Source organism: Phoxinus phoxinus, assembly GCF_949152265.1.
Source record: "Phoxinus phoxinus genome assembly, chromosome: 19".
In the NCBI taxonomy this organism is placed as follows: Eukaryota; Metazoa; Chordata; class Actinopteri; order Cypriniformes; family Leuciscidae; genus Phoxinus; species Phoxinus phoxinus.
This window is the reverse complement of record NC_136894.1, coordinates 21,166,977-21,186,551: the sequence shown is the minus strand read 5'-3', so window position 1 is coordinate 21,186,551 and position 19,575 is coordinate 21,166,977. Positions and strand designations below refer to the sequence as shown.

The following is a 19,575-nucleotide window of genomic DNA, read 5'->3' as shown; positions in this document are numbered from 1 at the left end:
TGCAGTATGTACTGCGTAGTATGCAGTAGGTGTCGTTGGCGCCTTTTTTGGTTTAACCGCTAGAGGCGCTGTGGAGTCTTCAGTGATTCTGGGTAGCGGAGGCTAATTAGCATGTAACAATGGCTGCTGCAGAACCTACGACAAGTCAAGCCAGTTGCAGCTCTTCATTGAGCAGAAGAATGGATGGTGGACCGTGCTGTAAATTCTGGGAGAGCCCAGAAATAATCTCCCAGATGGAAACAGTTCGCAGTTGGATTGGAAAGCATTATAAAAAGGTTAGCGAGCTAGATAGCCGGAGGACCCCATACCCGAAGCTTTCTTTGATGTAATGTTTTTGTTTATTTTTTACAGACAGCTATGTTAGTCTTGCTCTTTTTTTCGCTTTCTGTTTCTAATTAACGTCTTAAACTGACTCTTAAAATACTCTTTTATGTGGCGGTATTTTGTCTGTTTGTCTGTTAGTAACGTTACAGAAATGAAAAGCTAAACTCGACAGAATACGTAATTAACAGGACAGAAGTCACAACCATCATTCTCTGTACATGTTAGCAATACAGTTATGGTTATGTCCAGCTCCACAACTCCACCCTTTGATTCAGCATAAAAAAACTGATTTGTAGTTTCAATATGACCCGATGTAAGTAACGTTAAATGTTGATGTTAGCAACATGCTAGCAGCTTGAAGTTTTTGGGAACCATAGACAGTACGTTAGGTGGGATCAGGTTTGTGGTCAAAAGGTATTTGTTTACCTGACTTGACTGACACACCCCCCTTTCAGTGCCATGCCATACCTGCCCGATATCCACTGCGTAACACGTACCATGATGCATCTGATGTTTTAAACTGTTAAAATGTATAAACCAGAACAGTGAGTAGCAAAGACCAGTGTAGAGAAAGGCCTCGTTGCATTTGTTGTGCAATTTTAAAAGTAACACAACTTTATAGTATTTTGTTTCTCCCCCTCTCAAGTATGTGCAGACGGATGCTCCCTCCAGCAAGTCTCTGTCTGGTCTGGTCATCCAACTGCTGCAATTTCAGGAAGACATATTTGGCCGGCGAGCAAATAACCCAAGCTTAACAAAACTCCCAGTGAGTTGCTGCTTTTCCAATTCTTTCTCTGGCAAGCCATACATAAGCACCTTTATTCCTGTAAATTTATGTATGTGTTTTTTCATCTGTAACTTCATTGACTGAGTCAAGGATCACACCCAGATCAGTCAATGCATGACACCTAGATTTGCAGAATTATCAGTGATCTGTGTTAGTTTGTTTCAGCATTGTTTCTTTGTCCTCAGGCAAAGTGTTTTCAGGATCTGAGGCCTGGCAGTGCTCTCTGTCATATTCTGGGATCGGTTTACAAGTTTAAGACAGAACAGGGCTGGTTAGTATTAATGCAGAATGGTGCTGGATGGTATAATGGTGGAAATGTGCACAATGTGTATGTAGAGATTCTAATAAACCATTTATTTGTACTTATTATCATTTTTTTTTTAATGTATAATCTTTAGTTTTATGTCCATCAATTATATATATACTTTACCATTCAAAAGATTGTGGTCAGACTCAGTAAGAGTTTTTAAGGTATTTAAAAAATGTCTCTTGTGCTCACCAACACATTTACTTGCTTAAAAATAAACCGGTACTATTGTGAAATATTATTACATTTTAAAATAACTGTTCTTTAAAAAAAAAAGAACTTACCCCCAATCCCCAAACTTTTGAATGGTAGTGTATGTATGATTTTAAATATACTAGAATGATGATGTAATATTTTTTTTTACTTGTACTGTTCCATGACTTAATATTTTGGTCATCATACCTCCCACCGCTAACTGTACATTGTGATTCATTATCTAATTAAATTGAGTGTCTGATAAAGATTGTCAAATTGTGTAATCTTTTTCTTTTCTTTTTTATCAAAGGAGACGCTTTGATTTTCAGAATCCATCCAGAGTGGAACGCAATGTAGAGATGTTCGTCTGTGTGGAGAAAACTCTCATACAGGTATTTGTGCTTGGATTTTTTTTCATGAGCAAATCTAAGTGTGGTACAGTATCTGACCTCTGTGTTTTGTTTTTGCTAGAATAACTTATTAAGCAGACCTGTGGTGTACCTGTCCCCTGATCTTGAACAGAAGCAAGCTCTTAAACTCAAAGACATTGTTGTGCGACACCAGGTGAGTGGAAAAACAAAGAAATGGTGAAATATAATCATTAACTCACTTGGTACTACAGATGGGGATTTAGAGTAACTTTTGTAGTTAAGTATTCTTAACACGCAAAAAACTATTAAAGGGCACCTATTATGACATTTAAAATGTTCCTAATGTTGTTAGGGAGTCCCCAACAACAGTTTTACATGCATGCAATGACAAAAAACACTTTTGTTGTCATATAATATGCATTTATTTTTACCTGATTTGCTCACCGACTCCCAAATGATTCGTTCAACGACTCATTTTTCCAAACCCCTCCTTTGCGCGACGCTAATCTGTGTTGATTGGTCAGATGACCCAGCAGTGTTTACAGAGATAATACTTATTGTTTAACACGGAGTACAATGATGCTTTTATCAATTAAATTGTGTTATAATAATGATTATAGTCCACTGCTTTGTAGTTTGTAGTAAAAAACTAAAAATAAGATAAAGAATATAATGTTATGTTAGCGAGCATAGCCCAGAGTTCATATTGTAAAAGCACAATCAGTCTTTGTTTGCATTAGCCCGATGCATAAACATAACGTTTTTATAAAAAAAAAAAAAATGCAGTTACGTTACTACGAGGTAGGCTATTACTCTATTCTTTAAGACAACTCCGAAAACAACGACAAACACTTCACATATCTCAATACAATTGTCATAGAAGACCTAGAAGCTAAACGGTGTTTACACGCCAAACAAAATAATTATTAAGCATGCTACATAAAACATAAAAACAACAATTATTAATAACACTTACAGGTTGTGATACGGAGGAGGAAGCTGATGCAAATACACTTGGAACTGAACCTTCCTTCAATATCAGCCGCCTCGCGAATCCAAGTTTGAGTGCATTTAAGTTGGTAAAGCAATCGTCTTCAAAATGGCGCGAACAAAGCACAAGGCTCGGACTATACTTCTGTGGTATAGTTGTATATATGAATTGTAGCCACTTAGTCTTCAAATGCTCCTCCTTGGGCAGATGAAAAAAGTTGGCTTTTGAGTCGCACTTCAGAACACAGCGTCTCGTCGCCATGATATTTTCCCTGGCCTTGGAGCGCAATAAGTGGGCTTATCGTAATTCAAATTACTTGACAAGTTGAGGTCATCTAGTCAGAGAAAAAGCTTTGGTCTTCTAACGATTCATAAAAATGACTCCGAGTCGACTCTTACTTTTGAAAGACAATAACTTTATATACGGTGCACTTTCGTATTTCAAACTTTGCAGGATGTTTTTGTTCACTTAGATCTACTACATGAAAGGTAAATTTCAAAATTCCATAATAGGTGCCCTTTAAAATCTAATAATAATGTCTAACATGTATGCCACATACTCAACTAGTTGCTTTATTGAGCATATTCCTATTATGCACATCGTTGATTACTGTATACACAATTTGTCTTGCCTTTTCAGGGCTCAGTGACAGAGGAGAGGTCACAAGCCACCCACCAGGTATACCCATCATCCTACTCCACAGCAGATGAAGGTGTGTATACATATTTTTTAACCATAGCTTTAGTTCTGGCAGTTCACGTCAGTCAAGCTCACATCAACTGACTCTCAGCTGATCCACGTCTACCTATACAAGGAATACGACACCTATCACAGCATCCCTATATAGGTCCATTCCGTATTATCAGCTTTATCGTCTTTAGCTCTGCTCCTCCTCTCGTTCACAGTTAGGACTTGGCTTTCTGATATTCCTCTTTGAAGCAGATTTTGATTTATGTTGTTACATAAAATTATTGTCATTAAGAATTACCCTATTATGCTATTTTAAAGGTTCCTCATTTTGTTTTGGAGGTCTTCTATAACAGGTTTACATGCATCAAAGGTCAAAAAACACTTTAATTTGATCATATTATACATTGCACAGCCACATTTTCTGTGACTCTTCGGATGAATCGGTCTCTCTCTAAATCCCTCCTTTCTGCAAGCCTGCTCTTTTCTGATTGGTCAGATGCCCCAGTCTGTTGTGATTGGTCTAACACTTACAGCACCTGTCGTAAACAAACACCCATTACCATAACTGACCTTCAGCTCTGGATGCTTCCTAAAGCTCACCAATTGCACATACTGTATAGACAATAACGATGACGTTGATTTTACCATATCAATCAGAGCGCAAGTCCGATGATGAAATCTTGGAAGAACTAGTTATTCAACCCAAACCTCTATCACAAGGACGACTTGTGCAGGCCGTTTCTCATTGATGCACTACTCAGTTTGAGACACATTATGAGATGTTTCAACTGTAATTCCTCACCATCAGCATCAACAAACCTATGTGTATATTTCATTTATCTTTACTCAAAGTAGTAAGAACTACAGAAAATCTGCATTAATAGACACAGTTTTAGGTAATAGTGGCCCACAGCTGCTTAGCAGAAGTATTTCAGTAAGACAGTAATAACGTGGTTTAGCCGGAAACGTACACAATATAAAACACAAAACTACGTATTTTGAATAACTGGTAGAAAATATATACATCAATAATTAATTATACTTGCATGTTGTGATTCTGAGGAGCATGCTGGTCCAGTAAACTGGGTAATGATGACCTATCTTTCAAGAGCAAGTGTTTTGCAAATCTCATGTTTAACTCCGAGATTTGAGAAGCAGTCGTAAGTAAAATGACGTGTTTGATGGGGGGTCAAGTTGTTCACAGCCGGACAACGTACTACATACAGTAGGCGGGCATTATGCAAATGTCTTATCTAGTGACGTTTAACGGTAACACAGTGGGGTTCAAAAAACAGACGACTCATATAGGCGGTTCAGAATCTATTATTTCTTTTGAGAGACAATAACTTTATTTATCGTGCACTTTCGACTTTACAACTTTGTAGAACGTTTACGTTCACAAACAGCTATATTACACACTGAATGAAAGGGAATATTTGAAAAAACATAATCTAGAATAGAACATTACTGCCAATCCATTCCAAACTGTATGCTACTTGTCAATCATCTTTGATGATTGTAGTCCTGACATAATTTCATCTTTCTGTCTGTGCAGGAAGGATGGATGTATATTGGTTAAATGTGCAGCATCTTGGTGTATCTGTAAACCTGTTCATATCGCCTTATGTATAACATTCACTCTTTTCCAGAAGAGTGGCTTCGACCAGTCATGCGATTGGATCGGCATGTGATGGTACATTGGGGCATGTGTCCAGACAGGTAGAGCATACATCACACATTCGCACACGTAATCTAAATGTGCAGATTTGAAAATGCTACATTTGGCTCTGTTTTCCAATGATGATATATGTTTCATATTTTATTAGTTATGACTCCCTTAAATCAGCAAATGATATAGATGGAGAAGTTGAGGAACCTCCCAACCCAGACAGGTGCTTGAAGGTGAAAATTTTTTTTTTAATACCTTGAGTTCCTATGATCCCCCCACACTAATCTTTGCATGTCTTGTCTGTTTTCGGGTAATTAAAATTAGGGATCCACCGATATAATTTTTTTTTTTTTTGCCAATACCGATTTTAACAAACAACTATTGGCCAATTCCGATATCGATATGTCACTTGCTCAATTATTTGAAGTATTATGTCATTACTTTTATGTCATTCAAATAGATTACGGTTTTAACTTAGTTCATTAGTGCAAAGTTCAAAAACACAAGGAGCAGTATGTACTATTGACAGCTAGTGGTTGAAATGGGTACTGCAGTGCAGTCCAAATTTGAAATCCTCAGACTCTATGCCGTAAGATAAAGAAAATGCAAATAAGACAACATGACAAAATTCCGAGGTTATTTTTGCTATCAAATATTTCTTATTAACATCATTTACTCATATTTTACGTATTATTATAGAATCGTACATTTTTTTTTTTATAAATAGAAAGACACTACTTGCCTTCATGCAGTTAATTCATAAACTATGGGTTTATATTCAGCTTTTTTTTATGCTATAATAGCAGCAGACATGCCTGGTTTTAAATTGATAAATAGATACAAAACTGATAAATATCAGCAGCCGATACATTTGTGGATCTCTAATTAAAATATAAGATACAATTAAGATGGGCTTTTATTTGTAATGGTAGGAAAGTGTGAATATTTTCTTTTCCTCAGGTTCATGCCAGATGGATTCTTGACACTGGCACATATAATGAGTGGATGAACGAGGAAGACTATGAGATTGACGAGAATGGGATTAGTATGAGTTTCCGCAGGCGTATCTACCAAAGCACAGAGGTATGTTTATTTGTCTAATTTAATGCTCTTTTTTTTAAAACTTACTTTATTTTAGTTTTTAGTTGCAGTTGGTTTGTAGTGTTGTCCTTTAGACTCTTTTATTTTTCTCTTTCACAAGGAACAGAAACCTGTGAAGAAGCGGCGGCGCTCCCCCTCTCCACCATCCTCTGAGACTAAGAAGAAGGGAGGAAAGAAAAGGTTAAATAACATCTATTACTTTGTAGTCACTGCTATGTCACATTTTTCGGTCACCTACGGAGGAAGTCAAGGAGCATTAGTGGCTAAATCACTGTAGCTTTTTCCTTTGAAAGAGTGAATCAAATCCCCTGTGATTTGATTCAGGATTACATTTGATTCTTTATAACTTATTTATGTTGGTGTAACCCAATAGCTCAGGGGTGTATAAGAGGCGTGGCCAACCAGAAGAGGCAGAGCCAGAGGAGGATCTCACTAAAGACATGGAGGATCCCACGCCAGTCCCCAACATGGAGGAGGTCGTTCTGCCTAAAAATGGTAAGTTTTTTTTTTTTCTACTCTGTGCTTAGTGCTCCTGTTGATGTCGGGAGTATAACACATTTATTTCTCATTGGCTACAGTGAACCTGAAAAAAGACAGTGAAAACACCCCAGTTAAAGGAGGCATTATGGCTGATTTAGGTAAGTTTTTTTGTGGAATTCACTGTTCATTGAATCTGCTTGTATTCATGTGATTTCAGTAGTAACCTAGAATATCTGTGTTCCTCTCAGATGACCAAGAAGAGGACCTGCTCTCTGGTGTCAGAGTAAGTCAGTTTGTCATGGTTGCTTCTCTGTCCAGTCTAACACAAAATCTACATCCAGAACCCAGTTACAGTCAAACTAGATGAACTACATTCTTTAAATATGTGAGTTCTGACCTATTGTGTGTGTAGGATGAGGAAGAGCAGAGGGAGTTCGGCCGTGGGATGGAGGGGGAGGAGAGTGCCACAGAGCAAACACATCACATCATTGTGCCCACCTATGCCTCATGGTTCGACTACAACTGGTGAGGGTTTCACTGAACGTGACCAACTCAAATTCTCAGTTTAACATGGATATCAGAGCTGAGGCCTAGTGCTCTGCGCATACTCAATTTACCATTCTTATGAGTTTTTACATAGATTAATTGATGATTTTTTTTGTGTGTGTGTTAGTATTCATCATATAGAGAGGCGAGCTCTGCCCGAGTTCTTCAATGTGAAAAATAAGTCCAAAACACCAGAAATGTAAGTCAGTGTGAATATGCATATATGCGCATACTATCTGCATTAGATTCACCATACTGAACTCAAAATAAACATGTTAATATTTTGTTTGTAGATATCTTGCATACCGCAACTTCATGATTGACACATACCGGCTGAACCCTCAGGAGTATCTGACCTCGGCCTCCTGCAGACGAAACCTGACAGGAGATGTGTGTGCACTTATAAGGTGTGTGTTTTCACTTGTATCTTTGACACCTGTGCATAAATAATTTGAAATTAATTTATAAACTTGCTGATGTGCATTTTAGGGTTCATTCGTTTTTGGAGCAGTGGGGGCTGATAAATTATCAGGTAGATGCAGAAAGTCGACCCCTCCCCATGGGCCCACCTCCAACGCCACACTTTAACGTTCTTACAGATTCACCGTCCGGACTTGTCCCACTACAACACAGACCCTTACAGGTATTGACAAACATGAAATTTGTGCTTAAAGTAGGTTTCCACACTGGGCACCTCCTTTGGGCTCCTACCAATTTTTCATGCAAACCGTGCCTCGTTTCAGACTAAACTGACAGCGTGAATGCACCCTAAATCATCACCGCTTACATGCAGCCAGTTCTTGTCACAAAATCAATCCCAAAAGTGTTTTGACTGTACATTTTTCCAATTATTACTTATCTACTTACTGTATCTAATAAAGTGACATGAAATATGGATTTCAGTTGCCTAGGACAATTATACAGTTTAATGGTCATTCTACTAAAATGTTTAATAAATTTTATATATTGTTTATTTGTTGTTTTGAAAGGTTTCGGCCTCTCAGCATATGTTGCATTTCCCAGAGAAATTGAGAGAAAAACCATCTGACCTGCAGAACTTTGGTCTACGGATTGACATTTATACTAAGAAACATCCAAAGGTAAAAACGCAAACATTGTGTTTGCAACATTCATTGTTTGAGTTTAGCAGTGCTTTATGGGAACTTTCTGGAATCTATTGCTTTCTGTCTTAGTTTTTTCTTTCATTCATCTTTTAGAGTAAAGGTGCAAATGCAGGGACAGAATGGACAGAACAAGAAACACTCTTGCTTTTGGAGGTAAGCCATTCAAACAGTCAACAAGATTTTTTTGAACGCATAAAGATTTGTATTCAGGAGTCTTCAACTGCAGTGCTGCAGGGGGTTGCCAATATTTACACTAACACAACCTTAAAGTCGACATGAAATCAAAATTGACCCTATTTTTTTTGTTAGCTCATATTACTAGTCTTGTCGTAAACAATTAATCCGTGCAAGTTAATACACAGAAAAACATAGTTTGCCGTGGTGATCTTTAATCAAAATCTGAAAAGTTCCTTTTCGTTCCTTTTCGGGCGTTCCTTTTCTGGCGTTCCTTTTCTGATGACGTTAGTTTGACGGCTTGGGATGAAAATGCTTTACCACTCCCCTCAAACCGTTAGTCTGCTATGAGTGAGAGATGGAGAGGAGGAGCGCTAAAGTAAAAACCTGCCCTCTCTTCAATATTTCATTGCACTTGGAAATACGTCACAACACTGGAGAAAAGTCGTTTGCAACTTCCGGTTCACGAGAAAAAAAGTGCGGTGCCTGTGTATAAGTAAACCTACCAACATCCGTTGTCATGATTTTTGAAATGACTTATCACGAAAAGGTAAAAAATACGTTTTCGTCGCATAACGTCGGTAAATGGAAACGCCGTCATTTCGCAATAGTTTATCGACTTTTAGAAAATATCGTAAACGTTTTAAAAATCTGTAATGGAGACGCAGCTGTTGCTGGTAGGTCACATGATAAGGACAACATGGGTAATGTAGTATATTCATACTATATAGAACTTACTTTTTTAGTGTTTGCAAAGTAAGTACTTATTCAAAGTAAGAGTATGCAATTTCAGATTCTGCCTCTGTTTTAAACTTAGTGTAATGGGAGTCTCTGCTCTGTCCATATGTCTGTATGCTATATCTCTCTTCTCAGGCTTTGGAGATGTATAAAGATGACTGGAATAAGGTGTCGGAGCACGTGGGCAGCCGCACACAGGATGACTGTATTCTTCACTTCTTGCGGTTGCCCATAGAGGACCCGTACCTAGAGAACTCTGAAGCCTCAATGGGTCCTCTGGCCTATCAGCCTGTTCCCTTCAGCCAGTCAGGGAACCCTGTAATGAGCACTGTTGCTTTCCTTGCATCTGTGGTGGACCCACGAGTGGCCTCCGCAGCTGCCAAGGCAGCTTTAGGTAAGAGTTTGTTTGTTAGTGTGTGTGTGTGTACTGATTTGAAGACATGTGGTGAGATACAATACGTATGTAATGTTTTAACTGTCTTTCAGAGGAGTTCTCGAGAGCAAGAGAAGAGGCCCCGCCAGAGTTATTCACTGCCAGCTTTCACAAAGCACAGAGAGTTGGACATAATTTAGATCCGACCTTTATGCTCCAAACAGGCGGGATTGCAGGACTTGATGACAATTCAGAAAAGACTGGTACATATCTCACTTGTTTATGTGTGTAACGTTTTTTAAAGTGATGTATATAGTCACAACATCAAAACTCTTCCCCCACATTTGAAATGCATGTTAAAACCAGCTGTAAGTATCAAATTACCTGAGATGTACATTCACTTCCAGAAGTTTGGATCTATAAGATTTTTAAAGAAATTCATATTTTCATTCATCAAGAATGCATTAAAGTGATGGTAAAGGTATTTTATAATGTTACAAAAGATGTTTCAAGTCAACACTCTTCTTTTGAACTTCTGAAATCCTGAAAAATTCGATTTTCCACAAAAATAATAAGCAGTGTTCAACATTGATAAAAATAAGAAATGTTTCTTGAGCACCAAATCAGCATATTAGAATGATTTCTGAAGGATCTTGTGACTCTGAAGACTGGACTAGTGGGTTACTTTTTGAAATATATTAGAATATTCAAAAACATGAAAAAAATCTTTCTGACTCAAAATGTTTAAAAGATTGTGTATGTTAAAACAAGAGCCATTTTAGAGTCCTTGGAATGGTCTTACTTGAAACATCCAGGGGAGGGCAGTAAATGAAAGAAGCATTTTCATAATGTTTAATGTTATTTTAACAATCACCTTATATGACCTATATACACCAAATATTATATAAAAAGTTTGATTCACATTAGGAATATGACTAAAATATGGTTCTCTTTTTCTTTTGTTTAGATGGGAGTGGTATTGAAACAATGAACACTGAATATGATCAGCATGAAAAGGTATGAGAAGCTCCTTCAGATACAAATAATACATTCTGCTGTTTTATAGTCTGGCTTTACAAATCTTAATAAGGAAAAATGTGATTGTCACTGAGCATGTATTGTCGGTTGTAGCTTGAGGGTGACAGCATCTTGGGAGAGGGAGCGCGTGTGAAGAACGAGGAGAAGGAAGAGAGTGAAGGAGAGAGAGGAGAGGAGAGCACAGCAGGTCAGAGCATAACTATGCTAAACGGATGCATAGTATGCAGATTTTCTGTATATGTGACGCTATCTGACATTTCTCCCTAACATTCCCCCCTAGATTTGTATAACAATCTATATGCCAACTATATTTGGAATTACAAACCAAGTGAAATCAAAGTAAACCTGTAGCTCTTAATATTCACAAAGCATGTTAGAAGTGCTTTGTGGGGTCAATAAGATTTTGTAACGTTTTATGAAATATTATTAGTTTTTAACAGTAGTGTATATGCATGCTTTTGTTCCTTACCCGTGTCATCTTTGATCGTTTCTTCTTACAAAGTTTATTACTTTCTAGACAACTAGTGAAAACATAGTCAATCCCTACTGTAGATTGTGTATGATTTCTGATTTTCTTTATATTTCATACTCTTTGTACGTCTTTCCAGAGGAGAGTTTTGACATGTGCCTCACCCAAGGGGATGGGGAGGAGATGAAGAGGAGGGTGGAGCTTGAGCTGGTGGAGGTCAACATCGCAGCAGCTGCTGCTTCAGCACTGGCCTCTGCAGCTACCAAAGCAAAGGTGAATGTCAAACCTCATTTCATGTGACCCCTAAAGAACCACGATCTTTAACAGAGATTAAAAAAAGTGATTCATCTGAACCCGCTCTTTGTCTTCCTCTTCTGTCCCACTAGCACTTGGCTGCAGTAGAAGAGAGGAAGATCAAATCTCTGGTGGCTCTGCTGGTTGAGACTCAAATGAAGAAGTTGGAGATCAAACTGAGACACTTTGAAGAGCTAGAGACCATTATGGATAGAGAAAAAGAGGCTGTGAGTCAGTGTGCCTCATTCAAGCAAGATCTGTCATCTCTTTAAGTCGTTTGTTTTTAATGCACTGTTTTACTACCTGCGTCTTAATTGCCATTAATTCATTTTTGGAAGTTATTTGTGCTAAATAATGCATTCATCATTTTCATGAATCTCCTAAAGGGATAGTTCCCTCATAAGAGAAAATCACACTCATGTTGTTCCAAACCTTCCAAAGATCCTGTTGACTGCCAACAGCATTTTTATTTAATGTAGAGATTTCAGGATATTTAAACTTAATGTGATATCTGTATGTTGTAGCTGGAGCAGCAGAGACAACAGTTATTGTCAGAGAGGGAGAACTTCCACCTGGAGCAGGTAAAATATGCCGAGCTGAAGGCACGACAGACCGTGGAACCTCAGCAGCCAGCGGGAGCCACACAGAACAGCAGTACTGCGTACAACCCTCTTCAGCAAGGTACACCCTTAGGCCCAATGTGTTTTTACGCGAATGGGAGGGTCTGCATACAGTGCGCGTAATGCAAATTTCGTCGTCAGAATAGTTTTTTGTAACCGCGCGTACTTTGTATGCACATGCGCATTGAATTTGTTTTGGACTAATCAGTTGTTCCACAAAGTAGCTACTAGGGGTGGGTGATATAACCAAAATCTTATATCACGATACGAGTCATTTTATTTCACGATAACCATATACATCAATATATACCGTTAGTTATTTTAGCTTTAAATGACTGGTAATGATATAATAAAAAAAATTTGATAATTGAAATTTCATAATTCTATTCACCATTTTCAATATCATTAAAAGACCTGAATACCATCTTTAAAAAACTCTTAAGCTTCCTGAAGACACGTAAACTCACTGTGTTCTATTGTAGTTTGTTTTCTTTGCTCTTTCTTTATCAAAGACGCATATGAAATAGACCTACCTGAAAAACTTCAAGCACTAGAAATACTACATAAATATCCAATATATTAGTGTGTTTTCTCTCTCAACTGTTAATGTTAACTTAAGGCATAAATGACTGTTTGCTTGCAAATACATGGTCACTTGTTTATTTATAGGTGTCTAAATCATGTGTTTTTACCTTCAAGGCAAGCCCAGTTAGGCGGCAAAAAGCACTCAGTTCAGTTCCCCTTTCAGAGCGCTTTCTAGAGCAGCGGTTTCATGTCACGCGTCTCTCAGAGCGCACGAATATGCTGAAATGAGTTGTCTTTTGCTGCTTATTGTGCTTCAACAGTTTAAAATCACCTGTTTTTAAACTGCAATGCTTAAAAACACATGCAAACAATAAGCTTTCATGAACGCACAGCAACATCATGTGAGCGTAACCGCGATAGAAACAATAATCCAAAATCTCTACCGGTTGACAAATATCTGCCGGTATATCGCCCATCCCTAGTAGTAACACTGGCCCAGACTGTTGTTTCACAGTAGAAAATAAAACTAAATAGACGGAACAACAACTACAAAATACCGGAGACTACAACAACAACAGATGCGTTGAAAAGCGCATGTGTGAGGGGGTTATTAGATAGCCACAACTTTAGTTTAAAAGAATACAAAGACATTTTATCAGTCATTAATTCTGGGGAAAAATAGCGCAGACACCGGACGAAGATGAAACTTTCTAGAGAGCATGTGTCGATTGCCTGCGTTCACGCACACTATCAAATGGAGTATACTTTGACAGGCTACTCGATTAAAACGGACTGCTGGTTCACTACAAGATAGTGTGGCAGTGTTCTTCTAGTGCAGAGATTCTTTTTCTACTCTGCATTACGCTATTTACAGCTGTTAAGAAATATTTAAACCGTGTTTCTCTTTCTAGGTTTTTGTTTTGGTTTTGGTTTTATCTTTTCAATTAATCTTATTCACCCCTGCACCACTTTTATCATATGCAATAAGAAGCTACTCTTTTATGTCTTAATAGACTGCATGCATTCATAAAAAATGAGCTTCTGCTTTACACAACCTCATCAGAATATTTGACAATGACCTGTAGTGTTATACATTTCATGTAGTCTTGATTTGGGTGTGTACAGTGATCAATTACATTTAAAAGGGTTGTAAATCTAGCTCAAGTAAATTTGAGCATCTTGGTCAACTTTAAAGGAACACTCTGACTTTTTGGGACTTTAGCCTATTCACCTTATCCCCCAGAGTTAGATAAGTCCATACATACCTTTTTCACCTCCGTGCGTGCTATAAGTCTGTTTGACGCACCCACCGCTAGCCTAGCTTAGCACAAAGACTGGATGTGAATGGTTGCAGCTAGCATACTAATCCAAATAAGTGACAAAATAAAACAAACATTTTCCTATTTACATGTTGTGATTTGTATAGTCACAGAGTGTACAAAAAACAAAGTCACATGAGACAGACATATTTTAACCGTATAAATACTGGGAACTATATTCTCTGAAGGCGAAGCACTGCTACTTGGGCGGAGTGATAACCGCAGCACCTGAGACGCGCCCCGTTGTTTCTTCTGTCAACAAAACCACGTGAGTGACTCTAGCTCCGCTCAAGTGTTATTGGGACGACAGAGCGCGTTCGAGGCAACAATACTAACATTACAGGGGATACATGGAGCCCGTAAACAACTGCAATAGTAGTTACCACCCTATTCATATAATAGTGTCACTAACGTTACATTAGATCTAAGTTAGCTAATGGCACTGTTACAGTAACGTTAGGCTAAACATTTAAAAAATATAACGGAACACTTACCGCAGCCGCTCCACTTTGTCCTGTATGTGATCGATGGGATGGCTGTAACGTTATCCTTCAGCACACGTTTCATGGTCCTTGTGGCAAATTAAATTTTTTGAAAATAGTCGTCCTCAGTGAAATGTACCGAGCAAACATAATGTCCCTTGATAATCTCATTAGGTGTGTTTTGATCAATATCCAGAGCAAGTAGCCATTTCTTCATCCGGTCAGCGTTTTTAGTTGGAATTCTATGAAACATCATGGTATTACCTGGTCTCCCCTGTTTATTGTCACAGCTCTTTACAATACAGCGAAAATCCATGATTGTAAACTACGCTTTTACTATTTATAAATTGCTGACTCTGTTACCCAAACTCTGAACGAACTCTCTGCTTCACCACGGCGCGTCTCAGGTGCTGCGGTTATCACTCCGCCCAAGTAGCAGTGCTTCGCCTTCAGAGAATATAGTTCCCAGTATTTATACGGTTAAAATATGTCTGTGTCTCATGTGACTTTGTTTTTTGTACACTCTGTGACTATACAAATCACAACATGTAAATAGGAAAATGTTTGCGTTATTTTGTCACTTATTTGGATTAGTATGCTAGCTGCAACCATTTACATCCAGTCTTTGTGCTAAGCTAGGCTAGCGGTGGGTGTGTCAAACAGACTTATAGCACGCACGGAGATGAAAAAGGTATGTATGGACTTATCTAACTCTGGGGGATAAGGTGAATAGGCTAAAGTCCCAAAAAGTCGGAGTGTTCCTTTAATCATATAAAACGTTATTTCCCAACAACAAAAATGTTGAGTGGCTTGTTACTTTGGAAAACCACTGGATCCAATCAAGTCGAAAAGCTGTTTCACTCGGACATGCGTCACAAAAGACGATCGCAAAGTCCGTTTCATGTCAACCTTACTAATATTATGTTTTTTGCATCCCTCTCAGGACGTCCGGTGGGCAGTGCTGGTGCTGGACAGGTGATGGGTGCTCGTCAGCCTGGAGCTCCCAATGGCATGTGTGAGTAACACATGCCACAACTCAAATTCTAATCAACACTGGCACGGTGTTTGAAAAGTTTCATTTTCTTTCCAACCCAGACCAAACTCCGCCGTCCTCACAGGCTGATGGGGCCGCACCCATTTAATGTCCACTAACAGACAGTTAGATCTTCACCGCCTTGAAACCCAAACTCACAAGATCACATGAAGGACACGGTCACATCATGTACAATTATCAACATTCACCTCTACAATAGCACTTATTCTGTGTATATTTAATATTTTTTAAGCATTGATGCTGGCATTTAAGGATATGATTTGAGGCTTTTCATTGTCATATCTGTCTGTACTTCATGTTTGTAGATCTGTTTTTTGTATTGCCACCAAGCACTAAAACATTTGTGGCTGAATAAATCTTTTATATGAAGGTATAAGTTTTTGAGTTCATCTATTGAAGACTTTACTTCAGAAGGTTTTCTGATACTTTTATATTTTAAATTTGCCGTCTTATTCTCTGCTGCATTTAAACCATTTAATTTGATATTTGTGATAAGTATCTTGCAAATTTTTTGGCAATGAACTGTTCTTAACTATGAAGAAAACCGAGCTGCACCATTCCTTGATCTGTTTCAGATGTATTTTTAACTGCTTTAAATTTTTTAAAGAAACTCACAGATCACTCTAGTGCACAAGGTTTTTGGATAAATCTCTAAAAGCTCTTTTCCATACATATGGGAGTGAAGGGGATGGGAGCTGTGGAGCTCATAAATGAGATGCAAGGGGAGATTTTCAGTGAAAAAAATGACTCATTATGGAAAATAGCTGCTTTATTTCAAATAAGAATTACATGCTTGGAACATTCTAAGGGTGAGTAAATATATACCGGTATATATATTACAAATTGTTTTGATATTGAAAAGCTGAAGTACTGAAACTGAAATAAAATAAATGCATAAATCTAAAAAAAATTATGAAAAATTAAATAAAAGTTAAAAAATCTTAATACATACCATATTTCTATATAAATAATACTAAAATTGCACTGGTAAGAAAGTAATTTTGATCCATTTCATATTCGACCAAGCATACTTTCTACAGATGCAATTTTTTAAAAACAATGTAGATGCTAGGTTACTGTTAAGTGTCCCTCCTTTCAGCACATATAAACAAACTGCTTATGTGTGGACTGGCGTCTATGGGTGACCCAATTTCAGATGCATTGTTCGTGGGACCTGCTTGCATCATTTTTTTGTATCTCAATCCAAGCAGCTTAACTGAAGCGGTTTCTGTATGATCATATTTATATTTTAAAAGTGAATCTCTTTGCATTTGAGGACAGTAAATTAACGATATTTACTCCTGAGTTGATTGACTTTTGCAGTGATTCTATCAGACATGGTTGGGTGTGTCTCAATCAGCTCCCTAGTTCAGTAATCAGGGCACTGGGTTGGTAATGAGACGCATGCGCAGATGACTTCACACATCAACTGAGTTCGACTGTTAAAACTCGCCGAGGGCTGCGCGCGGTTAAGTGTGTGCGCGAGGCGTCCGCTGGAATTACCGTTAGTTGTAGCGTGCAAATATTACCGAAACTCTCCGCTTCCTTAGTGAATGCCTAATACTGTCTCTCAGTACCAATGAGACATATTTAAATGTCTTAGCCTCTTGTTGGAGTTGGATAAGAGATGACGGGTCCCTAGCGACGCATAAGGTGGCCTGAATCTCAACCAAAGAGGAATAACAACTGAAGACAACATCGGAAGTTGGCATGAAGTAGTGCGCTTCGTCACGCATTCGTTCTAAGGAGATTTATGTCTTGGATTATTGCTCAAATATCTCCCTTATGACTATATCTTAAATACGAGATCCAGCTGGTTAAGTTTAAGTGTTTTGAAGACCGTTTGTGTCATGATGAATTCCAGACGCACGTTGTTTTTTACGGTCTATGTTTGGGAGTCGATGGTGCTGTCCAGCGTCCTGCTTCTGCACATCATTCCTTTGTGTGCTAATGGTGAGTACATGTTTGAGTTGTTGTTGTTATTATTATAGAATATTTCTAAATGCTTGCCGTTCCTTAACAGACCTTCGATCTTTGTGGATCGTTTGTGACCTGTTGGAATCAGAACCTTCGAAGACAAATGGAGTATAAAATGTAGCCTTTCAAACATTTTGAACAAAATGACAATATTATTTAATATTTTTTTCGGGGTCTCTAAAAAGATCACTCAAAAACAGTGTTTACATATCAATTACTTACTTTAGGCTATGTGAAATATGTTTTGCATAGACAGCTCGAGTTATCTGGGAATTTAGGAACTATAACTTATAGGCCTATATTTAAAAATGCACGTAAATTAGAGAATATTTACTAAAGCACAACCTCATTCTAGTTCTTTTATGCAGTTCATTCAAGTATTATTTTTCTTATTGGCATTTCTATAAATATAATTTCAATGTTTTTATCCATGGCTAATCTTGCACCAAATAACTTACACGTTTTACAAATTAGCAGTATTTTGGTAAATTTGGGTTCTTCCTTTTTTCTTTTTTACACTGTTGCTTTAATAAGCCACGTGAAGATGAGGTCAATTGGCTTTGCTGGATGTCTACCAAATTTTCACATTGGTGGGGTTGACCTGCATCACACTACTGTTGCTTTGGCCAAAACAAATGACAGTGTAAAGAAGGAATTTATCATTTGCATAAGGAGCTTTAAACAGTTGCATTTAGCTGAACCTCTGACCTCTTGGCTGACTTCCCAAAGTCTATGTATTATAGCATCACTGCATGCATCTTGCATCAACATAAGACGTTTATTAAGCGTGCGGGCTCTGATGATAAAACTGACCTAAGCACTTTGGTGAACTCAAAATGGCCTTATATAAAAAGCACACAATTCTAACCTTTTAGGTTGCTTTTTATGATCTAGTCATATAACAAATCCAGTGCTCTTGTTTCTAGTTTGCTTTTGTAACTACTGCAGATTCTAGTTTGGTCTGTCATTTCATGCAGATCTGTTTTCCCTCTAATTGAATTCCCCTTTTTTAGAAGTGAACTGTAACTGAGGGTGTACGCATGCATGTGGGGATTGGAACATGTAAATGGCACAGTTCCTCTGACATGTTGCTGGAATTATTGATTAACACACTTCCTGGTAAATTATGATTGACAGTATTGATTAGCTGTCGACAGATGGTGGCTTTAAAGTAGTATAATATGCAGTTTTTCAAAGCCATGTTGATACAGATATTGGAGAGCAGGGTGTCTGATATATATTATACTACACTATTTGTTATGAATAATATGCATAACAATTGCTGCAATTAAATGTAGCTAAATAAGAAATAATTTATGTTAAAAAAAGTTCAAATTAAATAAACAAGATTTATTCTTAGAAACCTCTTGGTTCTGTGATCATATTATAGTATATTTCACACAGAAATAGTTAAAACATTAATAAAAAGGTAAACGCTATAACTTACAGCGGTTACCTTTTTATTAATGTTTTAACTATAACCAACAGTGCACTGAGTAATCTGGAGTTTGTGCGCACTGGGAATCTTGTTTTCTCAAATAAAGACCAGGTAAGGCTAATTTTACAAACAATACACAGTGACATGACATGAAGTGAACTGGATATAGCGCAACATAGTTTGAAATCAAGAATTTAAAAAAATTATGCTCACGTCTGCACTTCTGGGCACTGTCAAAATAAAAGTCCCATTCCTGTCAAAATCCGAAACGTTTTCTCCAAACAGTAGTGATATATCGGTCGACCACTACTTTAAAGTCAACGCAAAATCAAAATGGACTTTGCTATATAGCCTATAGCCTACACTGTTCTTGTGGCACTCCCTTATTGTGAACGATTAATTGGTGCACATTATTCCAAAGAAAAATATGTTTCTTTTCTTTTTCAACCCCTCACCACTGACTACTTGTCAAATACACAACTTTTCACG

At 37.7% G+C, this 19,575-nt stretch overlaps 2 protein-coding genes across 6 annotated transcripts in view; both read left to right on the top strand.

The window, feature by feature from the left end:
• Window positions 1-5: 5 nt before the first annotated feature.
• Window positions 6-16,044, top strand: smarcc1b (SWI/SNF related BAF chromatin remodeling complex subunit C1b). 2 transcript variants are annotated; one of them, XM_079591059.1, is made up of 28 exons: window positions 6-275; window positions 971-1,090; window positions 1,297-1,382; window positions 1,924-2,005; window positions 2,085-2,177; window positions 3,615-3,687; window positions 5,315-5,384; window positions 5,492-5,567; window positions 6,295-6,417; window positions 6,542-6,615; window positions 6,809-6,930; window positions 7,014-7,073; window positions 7,164-7,198; window positions 7,328-7,440; window positions 7,589-7,660; window positions 7,755-7,868; window positions 7,951-8,104; window positions 8,451-8,561; window positions 8,679-8,738; window positions 9,633-9,891; window positions 9,984-10,133; window positions 10,838-10,887; window positions 11,002-11,095; window positions 11,517-11,650; window positions 11,764-11,898; window positions 12,196-12,352; window positions 15,561-15,632; window positions 15,713-16,044. In XM_079591059.1, the coding sequence occupies exons 1-28, from the start codon at window positions 120-122 to the stop codon at window positions 15,757-15,759; spliced, it is 2,892 nt and encodes a 963-aa protein (XP_079447185.1). In that variant the 5' UTR covers window positions 6-119; the 3' UTR covers window positions 15,760-16,044. The 2 variants fall into 2 exon arrangements, with proteins under 2 accessions (XP_079447185.1, XP_079447184.1); XM_079591058.1 differs by having other exon boundaries at window positions 7-275; window positions 6,536-6,615; window positions 15,713-16,043.
• Window positions 16,045-17,065: 1,021 nt separating this feature from the next.
• Window positions 17,066-19,575, top strand: part of cspg5b (chondroitin sulfate proteoglycan 5b) — a 43,192-nt gene continuing 40,682 nt past the window's right edge. For all 4 annotated transcript variants that reach the window (XM_079591062.1, XM_079591063.1, XM_079591061.1 and 1 more), the window contains exon 1: window positions 17,066-17,624. In XM_079591062.1, coding sequence (XP_079447188.1) covers window positions 17,522-17,624 — 103 coding nt within the window. In that variant the 5' untranslated portion in view covers window positions 17,066-17,521. The remainder of the gene's footprint in view (window positions 17,625-19,575) is intronic.

What these genes read in the sequence shown, in the direction of transcription:
- smarcc1b (XM_079591058.1), top strand. Translation starts at nt 120, where the DNA reads ATGGCTGCTGCAGAACCTACGACAAGTCAAGCCAGTTGCAGCTCTTCA. An exon ending in ACCCAGACAGGTGCTTGAAG is followed by an intron (nt 5,568 to 6,294) that starts GTGAAAATTTTT and finishes TCTTTTCCTCAG; the next exon opens with GTTCATGCCAGATGGATTCT. An exon ending in TGGAGCTCCCAATGGCATGT is followed by an intron (nt 15,633 to 15,712) that starts GTGAGTAACACA and finishes TTTCCAACCCAG; the next exon opens with ACCAAACTCCGCCGTCCTCA.